General features: G+C 47.7%; 1 protein-coding gene across 1 annotated transcript in view; it reads left to right on the top strand.

The window, feature by feature from the left end:
- The window catches only part of XDH (xanthine dehydrogenase), a gene marked incomplete at its 5' end in the record, with an annotated part of 60,812 nt that overhangs the window by 13,253 nt on the left and 24,817 nt on the right, over window positions 1-22,742 (top strand). The window contains 13 exons of the mRNA XM_082672681.1: window positions 534-595; window positions 4,081-4,149; window positions 4,468-4,554; window positions 5,597-5,738; window positions 8,038-8,130; window positions 8,715-8,866; window positions 10,120-10,213; window positions 11,832-11,941; window positions 14,058-14,242; window positions 15,892-16,066; window positions 17,461-17,544; window positions 19,385-19,554; window positions 21,193-21,316. Of these exons, the coding sequence (XP_082528807.1) occupies window positions 534-595; window positions 4,081-4,149; window positions 4,468-4,554; window positions 5,597-5,738; window positions 8,038-8,130; window positions 8,715-8,866; window positions 10,120-10,213; window positions 11,832-11,941; window positions 14,058-14,242; window positions 15,892-16,066; window positions 17,461-17,544; window positions 19,385-19,554; window positions 21,193-21,316 (1,547 nt within the window). The remainder of the gene's footprint in view (window positions 1-533; window positions 596-4,080; window positions 4,150-4,467; window positions 4,555-5,596; window positions 5,739-8,037; window positions 8,131-8,714; window positions 8,867-10,119; window positions 10,214-11,831; window positions 11,942-14,057; window positions 14,243-15,891; window positions 16,067-17,460; window positions 17,545-19,384; window positions 19,555-21,192; window positions 21,317-22,742) is intronic.

The raw sequence follows: 22,742 nt of genomic DNA, 5'->3' as shown, positions 1-22,742 counted from the left end.
AGGAAGGACGCCATGACTCTGAGCCTTGAGCAGGGACTGGCTTCCCACTTTGCCTTCTGTGAATGGGCCCAGATGGTTGGGCCTGGTATCTGTTCCTCTGAATTGATTCATTCAATCCATTTTAATGCATCATTTATTCAGTCAGTTATATGAAGTCCTATCATATGTCAGGCACAATACAGGGTACAGGGGACACAGGGATGAAAGACACAGTCCCTCCTCTCAAGGAGGTTGTACTCTGAAGGGGAAGAGAGCTTATAATGTAGTTTGATAAGCTCACTGATAAAGCTATGACTAGGCACCATGGGAGGACTTAGGAGGAGCACCTGATTCAGTCTAGGCATTCTAGCAAGGCTTCCTGGAAGAAGTGGTAGATGTTTTGAAGTCAGGGGTACAAGCAGGAGGAGGGTCATTCCAAGCAAAGAAAATAGAATATGTAAAGAGAGCATTTAACTGAGCTGGGAGCAAAGCCACAAAGCCCTTAGCTGCTCCGGGGCCTGCGCTGACACTGCAGCTTTTTCCTCGGCCCACAGGAAACCTGTGCCGTTGTACAGGCTACAGAGCCATCCTCCAGGGCTTCCGGACTTTCGCCAAGGTAAGTTGGGGCCCTGGGACAGCAGTGGCCCTGCTCCTGAAGCAGCAATACTCAGGAATCACAGCTGGGAGGGATGCCATGGGCCTCTGGGTTACAGAGAAAAATGATCGTGTGGCCAGCTGGCGGGTCCTTCTGCCGCAGGTACCTGGCAAGGGCGTTGGGCTGTGCTGTTCTTATTCTGGGGGTTGGAGGGAGGTGGTGGTTCTCATCAATAGCACAGAGACTTTTCTTCCAGGGAAGGCCTGGAGAACTGGTTACTGGAAGGGGCATGCTGCCTAAGAGCTAATTTCCTCCAGGGCCTTCGGGCTTGGCATCCTTCCTTGGTGACCGGCATGCTCAGCCCCTGGCACAGGTGCTGAACGTGGCATTTAATAACAACCCAGCCTGACTCAGCACTCGAGTCCCTCCTCCTTTCCTGTCCCTGCTGCTTTCTGCAGCTGGCACTCTGCTGGGCTTATGAAACTGCTAATTAGATCTTCAGACGGTGTGTGAACCCCTGTAGTGTTCATATTCCTCTGCGTGAGAAACCACAGCTGGGGTGTATGGGCATCGGTTACATAAATGCAGACACACGCCTGTCATCTGGCAAGGAGGACGGGGGGCTGGCTTCTCCTTTCTTGGCTTAATATCCCCAGATTTTACCTGATTTCCCAGCTGGGTCAAGTTGATTCTGACTCCAATCAAACTGTCTCGTCTCAATTTGATTCTGGGTTAAGGGGAGAGTCACAGACTCCTGTGCCTTTCACTGACTGTTAGAGTTGGTACAGTACAAAAAGGAGTATTGTGTCCAAATAGTCCAAAAGGGTGGAGATGGAGATGGAGCCTCTAAGGATGGAAAATGCCACATCCTGGTGAATGCTGTTGATGATGAGGAACCAGGAGGTACGGATTTAAATGAAAATGATTGAAAGCTTACATTCAGAATCTGCAGACCTGGGTTCAAATCCCATTCCATCACTTAACTGATGCATGATATTGGGCAAATTTCCTTGTTTCTAAAATGGGGATTGTAATAATACCTACCTTACAGTGCCTGTGGAAAGGACTTCTTGTAAAGCTGTTAGGACAATGCCTGGCACACCTGACATTTTCAGTAAATGGCAACATAAATTATGCTGCTGGTACATTTTTTCCATTACCCATATTTGATCTTCATGTATTGCTTAGGCTTCCCTGAGAACCAGGGATGGTTAATCTTGTGCATGTACTTATTTCATAGGAGGCTTCTCAAAGAAATACAATCTGACCAGCTCTCCTAGTTTCTCCAGAGAGAAGCGCTTTTGAGTGTAGCTGACAATTATACTCCTTCTGTGGGTCAGAGTTTTATCATCATTTACACAGTTCCTGAGTCTATTGTGACACCATGGGAGGAGGTGAGCTGCACCCCCTTCACTCCAGCTGCCTGGCAGTGTAGAGCAGAGTAGAGCTGGGTCCTCCAAGCAGGCAAAATGACTGGCTCGCAGAAGGTGCTCAGAAGCTCATGCATGTTACTCCTTGGAGGCCCCCAAGGCCTTTATTCAGAGCCTTTTAATTGTTACCTTACACACAGTTCTAAAAAGCTCATCTATCTAGTTTTCATGGCCATAGCACACACTGGAAGAGGGTGAGAAGAGCATGCTATAGCGAGGCAGCCTGTTCACAGCAGGAAATGACAACATTCACCTAGCAGCAAGGAAGGAAATGGGGGAACCGTAAAAATAAGCCCAGCAGTTTTAGCCTACTGAGAAAAGTGGAAATCTCTCTGGGGAAAAACCCTAGCCTTATCTAACCGCAGTAGGCCTTGAGGGCAGTGACACATTATTGTACGTTACAGTAATTTATGTCATAAACACATCAATGAATTATCAAGGAAAAAGATCTAAGTAAGAAAGCGCTGACACTTTCATTATCTGAATAATCCACTTTTGTGAAATATATCCTTCCCCACAAGGACCAGGTGAGGGAGGCTGTTGTCTCACTGTACGCAGGGCCTGGTAATTTTCCACATCACTCCTCCAAAAAGAGAGATGCGAAGAGGCCCTCTCCGTTCTGTCCAGATTCAGAGGGGAAGGGCAAGGTGGTGGTGTGGCGGTGTAAGATAGACCGAGCCGCTCTGAGATCCAGTGGCAAAGCAGTGAATGCAAGAGGGGTCTGCACGCAGGGCAGCACGTGCAGGGGGGTGGAGGCAAGTCTGGCCGTGCTCGCACGTTCTCAGAGGCTACACCTTCGGCCTCCTTGGCCCTCTGAGAACTTCCTCAGGGACACTGGTGGGTGGTGACTCACCCTTTGGGAAATGTCGGCGTGAATGGTGTCTTCCATGATTCCCGTAAGGAAGGGCTACTCCCAGCCTGCTCCCCCAGGAATGGCTGCCCTGGAAATGTGTCTAGGTCTATGCCTGGGAGTTCCCCCACTTCTGCCTCTTAGCACAACTCCACGATTCTGTAGTGTCTTCTGGGGCTCTGAGCTGAGACTCCTGCCTCCTTGGGCTAGATGAGTCAGGTGAACACACCCTTTCCCATCTTCAGTGCATTGGTTTTGGGAGGTAGCAATCTGGGCTCTATTCTGTGCTCCGCCATTGGCACCCCAAGAGGTCCTGAGCAAGTCCTTTCCCCATAGGTGATGAGTCATCAGACCTGTACATATCCTCCAGAACAGGCCTGCAGTGAGGAATAAAGAGTGAGCTTTCTGGCGAGAAGTGCTTGAGAAGGCGTGGGAAGGCCATCAGGCACACTGGCCGGGCACACCGCTGGTCCTGAACGTCTTTGGCAGCAGCCCCCCAAAGACTCCAGCCTGGGAGGCGCCCAGCCCATTCCCATAGAACTTGATGGTTTAGAAGTAGAGGCATGAGGGGCTTCCCTAGTGGTCCAGTGGTTAAGACTCTGTGCTTCCCCTGCAGGGGACACAGTTTCGATCCCTGGTCGGGGAACGAAGGCCTCCTCAGGAAGCAGTACTGAAGAGGAATGTGGGCACAAAGAGATGATTTGATAAAATAGGACTAGCTTTTATGGAGAAATTTTCTCATAATTAAATATCCCTGCTGCTTCCAGGAGAGGTCCTGTTTGTTTATTCTCAAGTTATTTAATCTACGTTAACGAAGTGAAAGTAGTTAAAGCAGAGGCCTTTTCCTCTGCAGAGGCAAGTGGGATGGGGTGGGGTATCTGCTGCTCCTTTTGATGCTGGAATAGGTATCATACCCAGATTTCATTTTTTTTTTTTTTTTTTGCGTACATGGGCCTCTCACTATTGTGGCCTCTCCCGTTGCGGAGCACAGGCTCCGGACGCGCAGGCTCAGCGGCCATGGCTCACGGGCCCAGCCGCTCCGCGGCATGTGGGATCTTCCCGGACCAAGGCCCGAACCCGTGTCCCCCGCATCAACAGGCGGACTCTCAACCACTGCGCCACCAGGGAAGCCCCCAGATTTCATTTGATAGTAATCATCTAGGTTCTTTAGCTTCTGTGAAAACTCTTTGCAAATATCTTTGTGTGAATGTTGGTCATCTCTCTAGGATGGTGGATGCTGTGGAGGAAATGGGAACAACCCAAACTGCTGCATGAACCAGAAGAAAGACCATGAGGTAAGTGGATCCTTTTCAGCCTGGAAGCCTGAGGGCCAACCTCAGATCAAAGGAGCCAGTGGGCTCTCTCCACACTCTGGGCAGTGGTGGCTGGAAGAGGAAACGGTTACGCCCCAGCCACGAGGGTGGTGAATGTGTACATTAGCCCTGGAACCTCTGTCAAGACCTCCTTGTCCCTTCTTCCCAGGAGATACCAGCTCCTCCACCAGCCTGCTGGGGTCTGTGGATGAGCTCGCTTGGACAGAGGGCTAGGCCAGCCCTGTGGGGCATTTTAAAGGAGGGGACAGTGTATCACTCATCTGTCCCCTTTTCCAGCAGGTCACTCTCTCGCCATCTTTATTCAACCCAGAGGAATTCATGCCCCTGGATCCCACCCAGGAACCCATCTTCCCCCCAGAGTTGCTGGTAGGTGATGCCCCATGAGCCCCTGGAGACCTGTTGGGTCCCACTCGTACCCACTGGGGCCTTTGTGTCCTCCTTGTCCTGTAGGTTTCAGCCTGAATTTCCCTTCCTTTCTCTGACACCCAAACGTCAAGTCCCTGTGCCACATACTCCCACAGGGACCCACACTTCTCTCCTTCTCACACGTGTCACTCTGAGGGAGTGGATCCCTTTGGCACACTGTGTACAGTAACAGGAGCTCCAGAAGTATTTGGTGACCTCCTGGCTAAATCTCATGTATAAGCCCTCAAGCAAGCCATTCTTCTTTCTGTTAGCAGTCCATTCATATACGAAACAAACAAACAAAGAGAGCTGTGTTCAAAGGACACAGTCCATGGCCTGCAGCCATGTCTTAAGGACACCTCTCACGCCTACTTTCTCACCTTGATGATTCTGCTCCTTCACTCCAACATCATGACCAAAATAATAATAATAATCAAGCCACTCTCAAGGCTTCTCAAGTGCGGATTTCTCAGGGGGTGGCGAGCTCACGAAGGCTGCTTTAGGAATTCAGCAGGCCAGAAGGAACGGCTTTGCAGCAGACCGACAGCGTATCTTTCTCTGTGAAACCTTGAAAAACCATCAGTTTGATTTGGGGGTTTTCTCTCTCAGCCCCGCATCACCCCTCATGCTCTAGAGCCAACCTTCCATTGCCTTCCCTTCTGATCCACCTCCCGTACCTCCTGGAGACAGTGACCTTCAGCAGGTCACATAACCTTGATCCTCAGCTTCCTCCTTCACCTGTAAAAGATGAGACTAACAGTGCCTCCTTCACTGAGATCTTCTGAAGACTAAGTGACATAATGTCTATAAAAGAGCTGCAACGTAATTCCTGCCTGGATACGTGGTGTCCTCCCTCCCTTCTCCCCTGACGTGCATTTTCCATCTGAATTCAGTATTAAACAAATCCATAGTAGAGTTGATCCCTTTGCAAACTTAAAGCAATGGCCCTGGGAATGGCAGTGGGGAGGAAGAGGCAGCACAGTAAGAAAACTTCATTTTCCAGAGGCTGAAAGACATTCCGCTGAAGCAGCTGCGTTTTGAAGGGGAGCGTGTGACCTGGATCCAGGCCTCGGCCCTGAACGAGCTGCTGGACCTCAAAGCGCAGTACCCTGAGGCCAAGCTGGTGGTGGGGAACACGGAGATTGGTAAGGGCGTGGGGTGGCCCTGGGCCAGTCTGCCCAGTTCAGCCCCTGTGGCTGTGTGTCCTCTGTGTGTCCTCTTTTGCCCTCACTTCCCCATTTCATATGTGGAGTAGTAACACCTCCTCTAAGGGTTGTCCTGAGTACTAACTGAACTCCTTGCTGACTGTTCTCCGTAAGCACTGACAGGGAGCCTGCTCTGCGCTGGGTACTCTGGGAGAGCCAGGGGTACCCAGATCACCTGGACCAGACCCCTTCCCTTCAGTGTCTCCCAGTCTAAAGGCGGAGGGAGCAACGTAGCTTACGTGTCTGGGCCGGTGCCTGATGGACACTAGGGGTTCCATAAAGGTCACTCTCTTGCCCTCCCTTTTCTGGGGGTGATGTGGTAAGGCTAGGGAGAGGAGATGTCCAAGTGTGACTGTGCTGTGTTGCCCATGAGTGTGGCCACCTGCCGTGTGGTACCACCACCTGGGACCTGAGGCCCGCAGTACGTGAACAGGTCAAGGAGACACGAGATGTGCAGCTCTCGGGCTTGGTCCTTGAAGACACAGGAGCAGAGGTGCCCAGGTCCCTGCTCGTCTCCATCCATTTATAAACCTGGCCTGGCCCGTTTCCACTTGGCTGGACCCAAGCCCAGTGGGGATCCAAGGAGAGGATGGTAGCACAGCCGAGGTCTGCCTCAGAGGAACCCTGGTTTGGGGGAACTTGACATGCTTTTAAGCAGCCAAGTCCAGCTTGTGGGGGACTCCTGGCTCTGGCTCTGGAGGGACCCCCCCGAGCCCTGGGTTCTGGTTGGTTCTTCAGCCACAGAGAGGAGGGCCTGGCTCAGGTCTGTGCTGGTGAAGTGCTGAGCTGGGCCACCCTTGTGAGCACAGGTGCTGTGCAGAGTCCCCTGCTGCAGTAATGTGACACATCAGGATGGCAGGGTGGCCTGTGAGACGTGCCTCAGGTGATATGACCACAATGGCTCGCCTGTGTAGCCATGACCCAAGGGCCCAGGGTCCCATGAATTAAGGTGGAGAATGACAGGCTGGAAGAATATTTGGGGTCCTTGGGTATATGACATGTTCCTCGCCACGAGTCACACAATGTCCTGGGCTCAGTTAGATTCTAAGAGAAAGGCATTCACAAAGATATTATAAGCTCCAAGTTAGAAATAATTGCTTAAGACCATGCCATAGCTCTACCTCCTCCCTCACACGCACTCCACACAGTGTAACCACCTACCGCCATGACGTCGGGGGAGGTGGGTCATGGAGAACCACAGCTCTGCCTCCCTCCCTCACACACACTCCGCACAGTGTAACCACCTACTGCCATGATGTCGGGGGAAGTGGGTCATCGAGAACCCCTTATCAAAATGAGCCACTTAGTGCCTCCATCTGCATTCTTTGACCTACGAGCGGATGTTCAAACAGGCCAGACTCCTCAAAGCCTGCGCCTCCCTTCAGAGACCCTCAACAGCACCGGAAAGGGGCGGCGGCGGGGGGTGATGCACAGACATTTCCTTCTTACCCTTTTCCATCTACAGCCCTGTGGGTGGGGCTGGGAGAGGTGCTGTGCTAACTGGGTCTGAGGAACAGAAGCAGGTCTGTTCGCAGAGGTTTCTTACTTGATTCACCGGAAGGACAGAAACCAGACACAGACATTCAGTCCCACCAAGCCATGCACCTTAAGAACTCAGACAGATATTGGGGACCGGGAGGCCAATTTGAAGTTTTCTCCCTCAGTCAATTTTCCTGTTTTGTCTGAATGTTAGACTTTCATATCATATTACTATTACATCCCAATTCTAATAATTGCTCCGGTGCTGAAATATGCCCATTCTTAGCTGTGTAATTTGGGCAAGAAACTTAACCTCCCTGTGCCTCAGTTTCTTCATCTATAAATAGAGAAAGTCACAGTATTTCATAGTGTTATTGTGAGGATTGAGTTAAAATATGTAAAGTGCTTACAAGCGTTCCTGACTTATTTTCATGCCCTTTTTCTAGTATTGTGATTAAACACGCACGCACATATGCGCACACGCACACGCACACACACACACCACACACACGAATTCAAGTTCATCTTATTTGAATTCCGATGGGTTTTTTTGAGAGGGAAAGACATAGCTTTCAGGCTGATTGTGCAGAAACTGCACTTACTCTCACATCTTGTCCACTGCACCCCTAATCACCCCCAAGTCACCCACGGAGCATGTTATGATCGTGAATGTGTCCTCCGTCCTGTGTGCGGTGGTGGGGGAAAATGCCCTGGTGGTAAACAACAGACCTATAACTTGAGGCTTCTTGTTTCTCTTCAGGCATTGAGATGAAGTTTAAGAATCAGCTGTTTCCTGTGATCATCTGCCCAACCTGGATCCCTGAGCTGAATTCAGTGGAGCATGGACTGGAGGGTAAGGGGAAGTTTGCCTGAGCCCACAGAGGGGCTGGGACGCTGGAGGTGGGTCATGCGGGGGGATGGCGAGTGCCAGGAAAGACTCCTCTTTGGCTCCCGCTGCCGCCTGCATTTTTGGGAGCCTCCCTGCATGGGGAAGGCGGGCACCCTCAGTGCCCTCCTCCTCGGGGCATCCATGGTAGGGGCCAGCGGGCAAGGGGCTTGGGATTCTCCATAGTTGTTCTCTATCCTGGCTGCATGTTAGAATCGCTCATGGAAATAGGGGGTAGGTGGGGGGAGTTTTGGGGTGCTTTTTAAAAAAAATGCCAAGACTTCACCCTCAGAGATCTGATTTTATTGAGTTGAGAACCACTGGTTTAGAGAAACGAGCACTCTGGTTGTAGGGTCAGCAGGCCTGGGGTTGAGTCCTGGCTCTTTTATTAGCTGTGTGGCATTGGGTAGGTCACTTGACCTCTCTGGGCCTTAATTTCCTCATCCATATAAGGATGTGCGTCCTGGTTTAGCCTTAGTGGGGCTGCTGTGTACGGAAGTGCTTTCCGAGCTGTGACGGGGATCGCTGTCATTCCGAGCGTGTGTTCCCAGGTATCTCCTTCGGAGCCGCTTGCCCCCTGAACTCTGTGGAAAAGACACTGCTCGATGCGGTTGCTAAGCTTCCCACCCAGAAAACAGAGGTGTTCAGAGGCGTCCTGCAGCAGCTGCGCTGGTTTGCCGGGAAGCAGGTCAAGTCTGTGGCGGTGAGTCCCTATTTAGGGGCCCAGGATGCACGTTTTCATCGCAAGGCGAGGGGCGCTAGTCTGGACTCTGCTGCAGACCCAATGGGTGTCAAACTTAAGTGCTTAGAATTGCCTGGGGTGTTTGTTGAAAATGCAGATTCCTGGGCCCCACCCTCAGAGCGTCTGACGGCAGGTCTGGAGTGGAGCCCACGGGTCAGGTTTTAACAAGCCCCACAGGTGTTTCTGATGAAGGTGGCCTGCGGGCCACCCTTGGAAGCACCCACGCTGTGACTCAGTCTTTACCCCTGAGCTTGGAGCCACCTGCCCCCCTCTTCCTGGACTTGGCCAAGGCTGCCAGCAGGTGAATGAGAGATAAGTTAGGGAGAAGCCGAAATAGGAAGGGGGACTGCCTATCAGAGCTGGGGAGAGAACCAGAGGTAGACCCCCTGAGAGGAGGGAGAGGCCCACCTCTTGACTGTTTGTAATAAGTCTTCAGACTGGCCCCCAGATTCTGGATTTGCAGACGGCGTTCTCACACCTGGCGCCATTTCAGTCTCACAGTTGTTGATGGAGTTGGGAGAAAAGCTGGCCCTCCCATTCCACTGCTGTTGTTGTTTTAAATTAGAACAAAAAACAAAGCAAAACAACCTACTCCCATTCTCATCACCCTACGCCAGGCACCTGTCTCCTTTGATTACAGATAAGGAGACATAAACCCAGAAAACTCTGCTGAGTTCCCAAGCTCAGATGCAATCTACTTCTGGGAAGGATTTTTTTTTTTTCCCCTGGAACAACTGGTTCTCTTCCTCTTTTCTAATAATAGGAACCTTGTGTCTGATTCTCCTTACATTCTTTGCCAAGGAAGCTCAGTTAGAACACACTGTTCCTCCTTAAGGCTTCCTCCTCATTTTCCTTGATCTTTACCTTTTATTTCTCTTTTACTAAATCGCTATGGCCTCTGTGATAAACCACATCAACCCTTTCAGAAAGAGTTTGGGTGAAATCGATCAAACAAACAATTTAAAGGGGCTGATTCCGGTTTACCAACAGGTAAATTTCAGAGCTGAGAGCCAACCCCAGGCACTGGAATCTCTTGCATGTTGCCCGAATGCCCAAGTTCTTACTGTGCTGATCCTGTGTCTCCACAGGGGTGGAGAACCTCAGGGCTCTCCCTTCAGCAGGTGTCCCCCACCTTCTGTGTGTTCGGGAGCCGGCTGCGTGAGCAGGGCTTTCCTGGGGTGGGCTCTCTCACACGCGCTCTCTGCTTGTCCTAGTGCATTGGAGGGAACATCATCACAGCCAGCCCCATCTCCGACCTCAACCCTGTGTTCATGGCCAGTGGGACCAAGCTGACCATCGTGTCCAGAGGTGAGCTGCCTCATACAGTGGTCAGGAAAGAGGGCTGGGGATGGGGTGGAGTCTCACAAGGTAGGTCACTTTCTGGAGAAGCAGAGCCCAAAGTTCAATGATGCAGCTGTCCTAAAGTTTGGATCTCTGGCAGCTGCAAAGGGAGATGTACCCAGGTTGGGGACCAGGAGAGCTGGACCATCACTTTATTAAGAATTCACAACAGGACCTGTCAGCCAGATGCCTTACTTAGTGGTGTGTGCTGGGGCCAGAGTACACTGCTCACCACAGCTGATTGCTGGGTTTTCAGAGAACCTGAACGTTTGTTAAACATGGCAGCTATTAAAACTTAAACTATATAACCTTACAATGAAATAAAGTATATTTAAAAACAAAGGTAATGGACTTATATACACTACCAAATGTAAAATAGGTAGCTAGTGGGAAGCAGCCGCATAGCACAGGGAGATCAGCTCGGTGCTTTGTGACCACCTAGAGGGGTGGGATAGGGAGGGTGGAAGGGAGATGCAAGAGGGAGGAGATATGGGGATATATGTATATGTATAGATGATTCACTTTGTTATAAAGCAGAAACTAACACGCCATTGTCAAGCAGTTATACTCCAATAAGGATGTAAAAAAACAAAACAAAGGTAATAAGTACTCAACATTCACCATTTCCCAATTATTTTATTTCATTTTACAGTTGTCTCTGCCCTTGAGGTTATTTCCATTTATTATATTTGTAGAGGGAAATGCTGCATATGGGTGTATTCCTGTCCATCTTTCCTCGTTGGAGGGTCCCCAAGACCACCTCTGGGTTTGATGACTCTTAGGAGGTCAAGGAAGCCTCACAGGACTCAGCGTAGAGTCTTACTCATGGCTATGACTTATTACAGCAGGAGGATAGAAAGCAAAATCAGCAAAGGGAAAAGATGCATGGGGCAGAGGAAACCAGGCACAAGCTTCCAGGGCCTCCTCGCAGGGGAGTCACACAGGACATGCTCAATCTCCCCAGTAGTAAGTTGAGCTGTGACAACACATGTGAAGGGTAGTCTACCAGGGACACTCGTTAGAGACTCAGCACCCAGGGCTTTTACTGGGGGCTGGTCATGGAACTCTGCCTGGCATGTACCAGAAGTCCAGACTCCCAGGAGGAAAATCAGGTGTTCAGCATAAACCATATGATGTGTACAAACATTTCAGGCCCAGTGAGCCGTTCTTATCAGGGAATGGTGGGAACTCTCCTGAAATCCAAGGTCCCAGAGGATAGCTAGTGGCCAACCTTGTAAGCAGGACTTTCAGAGGAGGGCAGGTCTGCTGTGTCAACTCTTTGCTACCCTCCTTCCAACATCACACTGAGAGATGTTGCTCTTTTAGCTTTACATTGGCTGTGGTAGGAGTATCTATACCACATAAACTAGCAAATGCTTTGAATCAGGGTTTTTTCTCAAAGAACTGATTGTTAAACAGTCACCAGCACACCAGTGCTTAAGGATTTCAAATGGAGCACCTTGGCCCCCGTTGTGCCAGCCACTGCCTCTGACTGTGGGCATCAGAGACCAGGATGGAGAATTCCACTGGTGGTCTGTCTTATGCTTTCCTCACATTGGTCCCTCTCTGTCTTGCCTCTGTACAGGCACCAGAAGAACGGTTCGGATGGATCACACCTTCTTCCCTGGCTACAGAAAGACCCTGCTAGGTCCAGAGGAGATACTGCTCTCCATTGAGATCCCCTACAGCAGGGAGGTGAGATGCTGTCAGAAACATCCTGAATCACCCCTACTCCTGCCAGGCTCCAGACAGGGAGACCAGAGCCTGCCTCGGGAGCCAAACTTAGCATCTCTTCACTTTAACATTGATGTTCTTGTCTCTGAACATTGCCTTTAACCAACCATATTACTCTCTGAGTAATATGGGGGCACAGGGCATAATCAATGAAACCAGAGAGGTAGATGTGTGATCCTGAGTGAGTCATTCATCTTTCTGAGCCCCAATTTCCTCATCTGTAAAATGGACCCATGTTACTGACTGTGCAGGTTATTGCGAAGACTGAAAAGAAAGAATTCATAAGGTTCCTGGAAGATATCCAGGAGCTGGTGGAGATCACCAGCTAGTGCTAGTGACATAGTTCCAAGAACACAACTAGTTGTGGAGTATCCCTGCCCCAGTTTTCGTATGATGAAGTGTGGAGTTTGCATGCTGGGTAGAGAAGCTACCTGTGAGTCAGGTCCTCACATGCTGACCTTGGGCTTGACAAGGTGCTTTTTCCCTGACCTTGCCCTGTGTTGTCTTGGATGGATTTCTGCTTCACGAGAGGGTTTTCTGGCTTGTTGGGGCAGGTCTGGGCTCCTCTGGCCGCCTTGCTCTTGTTCCTTGGGGCCTGTGGTGTCTTGAGCTGGTGTGGTTTTGTCCTACACATTCCACAGTGGGCCTTTTAGAAAAGTGATCTGTGAGAGCCAGGAACCAGCTGTAAAGGAGAGTATTAAGGGTTTACCAGAGCTTGTGCTTTAGCGAGTGTTACAAGGCGTGTTTTGCCCTTGCTGATTTTGACCTCCTTCATGAGAATACTAATTAAATTAAAGCAGTTATATCCCTGTAGTGGTTTCTTAATGATTTTCCAGCCTGTCCTTATAGACCGTTTTGAACAGGGATTCCCAGAGTTTTTGTATTTCACAGATCAGTAGATTTTTATTTTTTTTTTAATTATGAGGTGGGGAAAGGAAGAGGAAACAGGCATAGCACTGCCCAGTTTTTATTTTGCCAGGTAGGGGCATTAACAAAAACATTTTATAAATGAAAAGAGGTTTTAATACCCAGAATTAGGTCTTTCTCAAGAAAGAACAGCTGATGACCTGATGCTGACGCTGCATGAACCCCGGGAAAAATGTTGCCGTGGACGAGCACAGTCCTGGGAGTGAGCGGCTGGAACCTCTGTTCCAGAACCGAGTTCAAGCTCTGGGCTGATTGCCCCAGGGCCATGTTAGACATCAGAAATCTAGACAAGCTTTCTCATTAGGAGGGGTCTCCGTGGCTTCTTCAACAAAAGCCTGGGGCCATTTTGAACCTCAACAGTGGGCCTCCTTGCTTCTCCAATAAACCTTTCCTTAAACCTCCCACCTTTGACATTCATCAGAACTTGTGGTGCCAGGGTGAGTTCACACCTCGAGCAGAACCTGAAACAGCTGGTTCTTACCTGGAAAGTAACTCACGCTCTCCTCCTATCTCCAATGACAGAGATTGGTTGGATCCGGGGGAAATGTATGTTCAAAGCACAAAGGCAGCTACTGTTTCATAGTGAGTCTTTCTTTCAGGAAACAAGATTTCTAACCACAGCCAGTAGACTGGTAGGAGACACAAGGCAGGGAGAGCATCTGCAGAAGCCACAAACACCTCCATCTGATGCTGGGTCTCAAACACCCTTTGGCATCACACTGTACCTGCTTGAGAGGTGGTCAGGCCAGTGGAGCCTTCAGAACAGCTCTGGGGAGGCCGGGTGGACATGATACCAGGCACCAGGATGGGGAAGCCGTGGTGGGACTGCGGCAGTCTCTCAGGAGCCTTCGTTTAAGCACCTTGCCCCCTCCTGCTCTTTGGTTGAGAGCACCCAGTTCTCCTGTGTCCCTGATTTCCCATTTTCCAGACTGATAGGCAGAAATCCTGGCCCTTTCCCAGCTTCCAGGAACATTATCTGGAACTTCTCCTGAAAGGTGGCAGTCATGTCCCGATCGTTGACCTCTACCACCAGCTGTTGGCTGCTCTGTGATGGTCTCACCACCTCACCCCACCTGTGTCCCTGCTTCAGGCTCACTTTGCAGTCCTTGCAAAACAAGGGAGGAAACAGGTCTTCTTCTGTGATTTTCAGGGTGAGTTTTTCTCAGCATTCAAGCAGGCCTCCCGCAGAGAAGATGACATAGCCAAGGTGACCTGTGGCATGAGAGTCCTGTTCCAGCCAGGAGCCGCGCAGGTAAAGGAGCTGGCCCTTTGCTATGGTGGAATGGCAGACAGAACGATCTCAGCCCTCAAGACCACGCAGAAACAGCTATTGAAGTAAGAGCTAACGGCAAAATAAAACTGCTCCTGGTGCTACTGATATTATCACTGCTGCTGCTACTACTATGGCTACCAGCAGTATTACCATTGCTGCTACTACTGTTACTACTGTAGCTGCTTCTACGACTACTACTGTGATTTCTGCTGCCACTGGTGGTATTACGATTAATCGTGTTGCTGCTGCTGTACTACTATTCGCATTGCTACGACTGCGGCTATTACTAGTACTATTACTACCTATTGCTGCAGCTACAACGACCGTTACTATTGCTACTACTGCTGCTGCGTCTACTACTCCAATTGCTACAGCTGTGCTACTCATGTTATTTCTGCTACTGTTATCACTGCTGTTCTCCTACTACCATTACTGTTATTCCTATTGCTATCACTACTATGACTAATATTACTATTGTGGCTACTGCCACTATTATAGCTGCTACTACCACCGCTGTCTCTTCTACTACTGATATACTATTATTGCTGTTACTCCTAGTATTACTACTACTGGGGTTACTGCTGCTGCTACTTTTAAAAATGCTACTATTAATGCTATTATTATTGCTGTTACTACTACTGTTACTGCTACTACAACTATTACTATTGCAACTAGCACTGCTGCTGCCACTATTACTACTAATAGTATCACTACTGCTGCTGCTGCTGCTTCTATTACCAGTAGTACCACTGGTGCTCTTGCTATTACTATTGGTGCTTCTCCTATTTCTGTTATTACTTCTGCTTCTACTACTATTACTATTGCTTTCACTACTACTATTACTGCTTCTGTCACTGTTAGTATTACTGTTAGTATTACTACTACTGGTATTGCTGCTGCTACTATTGCTATTGCTACTATTACTGTTACTGCTGCTACACTATTATTATAGCAACTGCTATTACTATGGCTACTCTATGGCAGCAGTTGTACCAAGCACTTTGCTGGCACTGTCCTATGTAATCCTCACAATAACCATATGGATAGACAAAGCTTAACTTTGGAGTTTGGTTCCTTGGTTCCAATTCCTGGCTCCAGTACTTAACAGATGGGTAATATCAGTCAAGTTACTTAATTTTTCCATGTCTCAGTTTTCTCGTTGGTAAAATGAGTATAAAAATTTTCCCGACTATACCTTTTAATTTAAATTGAAAACGACATTTCATATAAATCACTTGGGACATTACCTAGTACATTATAGGAACTCAATAGATTTACCTATTATTTACCTATTATTATTTTTGTGATCTTTAAAAAATTGTATCTATCTTTAAAAAAGAAAACTGAGGGGCTTCCCTGGTGGCGCAGTGGTTGAGAGTCCGCCTGCCGATGCAGGGGACACAGGTTCGTGCCCCGGTCCGGGAAGATCCCACATGCCGCAGAGCGGCTGGGTGCATGAGCCATGGTCGCTGAGCCTGCGCGTCCGGAGCCTGTGCTCCGCAACGGGAGAGGCCCGCGTACAGCAAAAAAAAAAAAAAAAGAAAACTGAGGCTCAAGGAGGTTAAGTAACTTGCCTAAAGTCACATAACTGTAAGTATCTGAGCCACATTTTGAGCTGGGGTTCATGACTCTAAGGCCCTGTGCAAACCACTCACACAGTGGATTCTGAGAGCTGGGTGGGAGTGCTCTCACACAGCCTGCTCTCTGGCAGGTTCTGGAATGAGAAGCTGCTGCAGGACGTGTGTGCAGGCCTGGTGGAGGAGTTGCCCTTGTCCCCAGACGCCCCAGGTGGCATGATTGAGTTCCGGCGCACCCTCACTCTCAGCTTCTTCTTCAAGTTCTACCTGACAGTGTTGCAGAAGCTGGGCAAAGAGGACTCAGAAGATGTGAGTTTGGGGCCTGGGCAAGGCAAAGACTTCCTGCAGCACTTGTGTTTAGGGATCTGGGAAGCTGGCCGGGGTAGGAGAGTGCCGTGGACCAGGTGGTAAACGTTCTTCTCCTCTGGATGTCTAAGGACAGAGGAGCAGGGACCAGGGACACAGCCTAAGGAACCACACGGAGATGGGAGCCAACTGGGTGGCTGAGAGGCAGAGCACTGGGCTGGGAGTCGGGGATGTGGGTTCTTGTCCTGGCTGTGTCATTACCTTAGGTGAGAACTTGAGTAGGTCACCACTCTTTCTATATCTTAGCTATAAAAATCTGGGGGCGGGTAGACCAGATGATCCTTCCAGCAGTGTAGCTGATACAGCTGTGGTTGTGTAGTTAGAATGGGAATGTGATGTGATGAGAACGTGAGGTGGGGCTACTACAGCCAGGGGAGATGTGCATCCAGGAGAGGATGCTAGTTGATGTAGAGTCTAACTCCTGAGATGGGTTTGCCAGCAAGTATTTATTTTGCACCTATTACATCATAAGATTGTACTGTGTGCACTAGGGGTGGCAGCGGAGAGCCTAGTGTGGGAGAGAACGGGATCAATAAAGGTCAGCCTGGTGTGACAACTGAGGAGATGGAGTGGGGGGTGGGGCACAAAGGAGAGAAGGCTTCACAGCTGTGGGTGCAGCAGAGTGAGATCCCTTTTTATAAACATTTGTAATAGTTAATTTTTTCTGATTATGTAAGTAATAAATTTGTGGAAAACTTTAGAAAATACAGAAATGTATAAAGAAAAAATTAAAATTACTCTCAGATCTTAGATAAAGCCACTGCTAATATTTTTCCTTATTTCTCTCATCTTTTTTCCTATGTTTATCTGTCCATCTGTCTGTCATCCTATTTGTCTGCTCCATGTCTCTCTCTCTTTCTATCTGTCCTTCCATCTGTCTATATATCTATCATCTTCCTATCTTTTGATCTGGATATATCATTTTCTGAATAGATTTGATGTCATACTGCATAGAGAGCTTCACGTTCCCCTTAATTTTGTTGAGATGATACTATGAGAATTTCCCCTACCACTAAATATTTCCCACAGAATTGAGGAGAAAAAGGATGACTTTTCCAGGAAGACTGAGGGAGAGGGATATTCCCAACAGAGAAAGCAACATGCATAAATGCAGGAAGGAGGGAAACTTTGGTTTGGTGTGTCAGAGGAAGTAGGGTGCAGGGGTGGGGGAAGAGAAGCTGTCAGAGCCCACGTTCGGATGTTGAGATAGATCCAGCCAGTACCAGGAGTGTAAATGAGGAGATGAGAAAGTTGTTACTTTTACCACTTGGGAACAACCAAGGATGGGACCAATGATAGAAATAGTCATGATCCCCTCTGTTATCTTGTCCCCACAGAAGTGTGGTAAACTGGACCCCACCTATTCCAGCGCCACCTTACTCTTTCACAAAGACCCTCCGGCCAACATCCAGCTCTTCCAAGTGAGTACAGACTGTATGTAGCTGATATCAGTGGCCCTTGCAGGGCACCTCAGATGATGCTGACCATTGGTGAGTGACCGACTCACAATGTGTGTGGGTGCTTAAAGCTCCTTACTGTTGTACGTAAATGTCTAGTGAAGGAAATGGGAATTATATTAATGTGAATGCAGCCATTTCCCCCCTTGCTCACCTAAATTTCTCTCTTGGGATTCCTCTCATCTTCACCTGCTCCTTAAAAAGCATTTTTTCCCCATTTTGGTTTTTTCTAGTTCCTCTGCAGGGCTAATGTGCAAAGCTAGGAGTTCTCTTGAGCATGTAAACTAAACAAAATTTTAAAAACCCTGTTTATATCAACAGTAATTTTTTGAGAGGTATTAGTTAAAGGGTCAACTGTAAATGTTTTGGATTTTTGTGGGCCTCATAGTCTCTGCTGCAATTCCTCAACTCCATCACTGCAGCACAAAAGAAGCAAGAGGCAATAATACATAAATGAATGCGTGTGGCTATGCACCAATAAAACTTTATTTGTAAAACCAGGGAGTGGGGCTTCCCTGGTGGCGCAGTGGTTGAGAGTCCGCCTGCCGATGCAGGGGATGCGGGTTCGTGCCCCGGTCCGGGAAGATCCCACATGCCGCAGAGCGGCTGGGCCCGTGAGCCATGGCCTCTGGGCCTGCGTGTCTGGAGCCTGTGCTCCGCAACGGGAGAGGCCACAACAGTGAGAGGCCCGTGTACCGCAAAACAAAACAAAACAAAACAAAAAAACAAAACAAAAACAGGGAGTGGGCCAGATTTGGCCCATTGTCGATGATTTGTAGACCCCTGCTCTAGATTGTAATGGTCCAAAGCATAAACTCTGGGCCTGACTGCCAGCACTTGAATCCAAACTCTGCTATCACATAACTGTGTAACCTTGGACAAGTTACTTTCTCTCGGTGCCTCTTGGGCAAGTTAATTATGCCCAGTTGCAAATGTGGCTAATGAGGGCCCCTGTTTCACAGCATGGTTTTGAGGATTCAATGGGTTAATAAAAGTGAATAGCTTAGGTAGTTCCTTGTATATAGTAAACTCTCAATAACTACTAGCCATCATTATTATTACTTTGAAAAAACACACAAAACAGTGTTTTATTATAAACTGAATACGTTTTAGAACATTTTGAAAAATATGGAAAAACATAAGAAAATAAAAATCACCCCAAATCTCACCTCCAAGAGAAAATCATTATCATATGTTTGTATACTTCTTTCCATTTTTTCCTATGCATATATGGACATATCTGTACTATATTTATAACATTTTTCCACAGAATTTTGAATCATTACCCACACATACAATGTTGTATGTCCTGCTTTTACACTTAGCATGAGCATTCTTTCCTCCTAATTAAAATTCTTCAGAACTATCTTTTGACAGTTGTGTGTTATTCCATCCTGTGAGCATAGCATAGTTTATTTACGCAACTCTCAACAAATGGACATTTAGGTTCCTTGTTTTGTTTGCTCCTGCATATAGTCAGCTGTCATCTGTGGATGTGGAGCCCATGGATACAGAGGGCCAACTGTACTGCCCCATTTTATATAAGGGACCTGAGCATCTGCAGATGTGGGTATCCATGGGGCGTCCTGGGCGGCTGCCCGTGGCTGACTGTATAGTGATACTGTGACCACTCTTCTCAATGCCTTCTTACCTGCCTTCTGTTTCTTTCACCCTGTTCCCCGTCTGCCTCCTCCATTCTCACTCCTCACATTTGCTTTGGCCTGAAGCTCCCCATGGCTCCCTGGGGCCTCTAGGGGAACAGTGTCTCTGCAGCTCAGCCTGATTGGTGGCCATGTTGTTCCAGGAGGTGCCCAAGGGTCAGTCTGAGGAGGACATGGTGGGCCGGCCCCTGCCCCACCTGGCCGCGGCCCTGCAGGCCTCTGGGGAGGCTGTGTACTGCGATGACATCCCTCGCTACGAGAATGAACTCTTCCTCCGGCTTGTCGTCAGCACCCGGGCCCACGCCAAGATCAAGTGCGTGCAGTCAAAACACTTGGGAAGAGGGGTGCAGGGAACACACCTGCCAGGCCCTGGAGATGCCACGACGACAAGCCTCCTCCAGGGCCTCCCGGTCCAGAGAGGAACACAGGAACTCTTTTTAAAACCAGTCTGGAGAGAAACAGGAGACGTGAGGGGCTCAGGGGTGCTGGGAGGGTGGGGGGATGACATTGGAGAGATAGGCAGGGGCCAGATCAGGAAAGCCTTGGGGTGCTGAACAGGGACACTACACTTGGCCAGAAAAGCAATGAGGAGCTGCTGAAAGGCCTTTCTTAGATCTTCACTGTGGATATTGGGCTAAACTTCAGTGCAAATCTTCAGGAGAACTTGAGTCAGCACCAAAGGGAAGAAGGAGGCCTTAGAGTGCCTGGCATTGACTTCCTATTCCAGTGCTTAGCAACCTGACCTTGGCTTGTGTGCTTAAGCTCTCATTTTCTCCATAGGGTACTTTTGTGAGGATCAGTGATAGTGTCCACAAAGGACCCAGCAGAGAATAATCACTTGTACCCATTTGTTGAACCTTGAGAGCCCAAATGGCAAGAATTTCTACCTCGATGATGATGGTGATGATAATAAAAACACTCATGTCACACAATATTTGCTGCAGCCTGGTTTAAAGCATTTTACACATGTGGCCCTATCTCTTCCTCGCCACAACCCTATAGGCAGGTCATATTATTATCCCCATGTTCCAGATGAGGAAACTGAGTGGTACAGCAAAGGCCCTAATGTGCTGAATCTGGATAGGTATTAGCTGTGATGTGGGTGTTGGAGCTCTCCAGAGTAAATGCTTTTCGGTTCTCTTGTACTTGGAGACCAAAATAGGGCATTGTACAAGGTCCATAGGGACAAACGTGTCCTATTCATCTTATATCTACCACAGCACGCAGCACAGTGGCCTCCACGTGGTAAGCATTTAATCAGCATTTGCAAAATAGGATAGGATAGGATAGGATAGGATAGGATAGGAGGTAGAAAAGGGAAGCGTTAGCGTGGAGGAAAAACTGTCAAAAAGAAGACAAAGTTATCCAATTGGGTAATGGGTCTTTTTTTTTTTAAGATGAAAATGTTTTCCAGTTTAAGTTCATGGATCCCTGAATTCTATCAATAGACCCTTTGAGGGTATAGATCCCTGTTCTAGATGATAGTATCTGTTCTCCCTATGAAGGGATGGATGGGATTGGATGAGGAACTACAAGGAGCAAGATTTATAAGATATAAAAGTATAGCTGGGCTTCCCTGGTGGTGCAGTGGCTGAGAGTCCGCCTGCCGATGCAGAGGACACGGGTTCGTGACCCGGTCCGGGAAGATCCCACATGCCACGGAGCGGCTGGGCCCGTGAGCCATGGCCACTGAGCCTGCACATCCGGAGCCTGTGCTCCACAATGGGAGAGGAAACAACAGTGAGAGGCCCGTGTACCGCAAAAAAAAAAAAAAAAAAAAAGTATAGCTGAAGATATTTTAGAAATTTTCTCTATTATACAATCTTCTGGGAAAGAATTATTGATACACAGGTAGAAGCAGAGCATAGTTCATCACTGAGTCAGGTGACAGGTGACAGGTCTTCTGCTTGTTTTCCTCCCTGGCCCCTCACATTCCTCCTCCTCCTTGCAGGTCCATTGATATTTCAGAAGCTCGGAAGGTGCCAGGCTTTGTTTGCTTTCTCTCCGCTGATGATATTCCTGGGAGTAATGAAACTGGACTTTTTAATGATGAGACAGTCTTTGCAAAGGATAAGGTACATCTTGGATTTTTTTTAAAAAAAATATGAAGTTAGTGGAATGAGTATTTAAGTTTTAATTTGTGTTTTTTCCTCCAAATCCCTGATCTTGAAAAGATTATACATTTGCACATATCAGGGCCATCATCCAATTAGCCAGTATTCAGGACAATCAGTAAAGGGATAGAATATGCCTGGTAGCACTTTTACTTTTAACTTAATGTTTATTTATTTATCTCATTGATGGCTGCAGCTTGTACATAGTATAAGACATAGTAGGATGACTCCATGCCAAAGTGGCATTAAAAAAAGGCCTGTGACTGTATTTTAAGAAACAATCAGGTTCTTAAGTGTACAATATTAAACTCCTTTATTAAAAGAAAATAAAAATACACTAAACAAACCAAACAGAATAGGAATTACAAGTACAATACCACCACTATGTGTATTGATAATTCACTTACATGAAAGTTTATCTATTGATTTCAACCATATATGGAGTTCTGCCAAAAAAAAAAAATTCCAAACATTCAAGGGAGCTGCTACAAAAACCTGTATACTCATAGGATAGTTGTCAGTCATTTTATAATTCCAGTACAGCTCAAATGTTGCAAATTGGAGGTTGATAGGTGTTGCTGAAGGACAAATTCAACTTATTATTAAGCTAAAAGTGAAGGAGGGAATGAAAAACTATAAACCTGAGATACAAGGACTCTAAAAGGAGAGCGTTTGATAGAAGACAAATTGCTTTACAAACTTCAAGAGCCTCTAAGACCATAACTAGCATTATGGTTAGTGAGAATCAGCCAGGTTCAACAACCACTAGGCTAACCAATTAAGTCAAGAGCTTAACTGGGTCCTGAAGAGGTAATTATCAGAGACAAGACATGTTAAGTATTGGTTCCTATTGTCAGAAATCTCATCTTCCCAAGTGATGAGTTGGACAATTTTTTTGTTTATTTTTGGAAGGATGTTAGGAAAAAATTATCCCTGAAGGAGATCCATGAAGTTTCTATAGCAACTGAATTTATTAAATGAAAAGAAAACAATAATCATTAATTATTCTATAAATCTAACAACCAAAAAAACTGGTTTATAGGTCATCACGTCTAAGAACCAGTATTGGGGAATGACCACTTTGGGGCATCTAGGTGAAATATAAGACATGATTGCTGCCTTTGAGAAACTTTTGGTATAAATCTGAGAAACAGAAGATAAAAGAGAGTAGAGTGGTAGAAAGAAAATAAAACTGGAAGTCAAGGGTTAAGATTTAGTCATGGTCTAGTAGTGAGGCAACTGTGATCTTGCCATCTGGGTCTCCATCTCTTAATATGAAGAACAAGGGTGTTGGGGTAGATCTGAGTTGACAGATATACTTCATGGTGCCCTGCTTTCCATTCTGCTGCTCATGGCAGACATCACTAATCAATCACCACATTTTATC

Source organism: Grampus griseus (genome assembly GCF_964374135.1).
Source record: "Grampus griseus genome assembly, chromosome: 15".
Lineage (NCBI taxonomy): Eukaryota > Metazoa > Chordata > Mammalia > Artiodactyla > Delphinidae > Grampus > Grampus griseus.
Note: the sequence above shows the minus strand (reverse complement) of the source record. Positions and strands in the feature narration are given on the sequence as shown.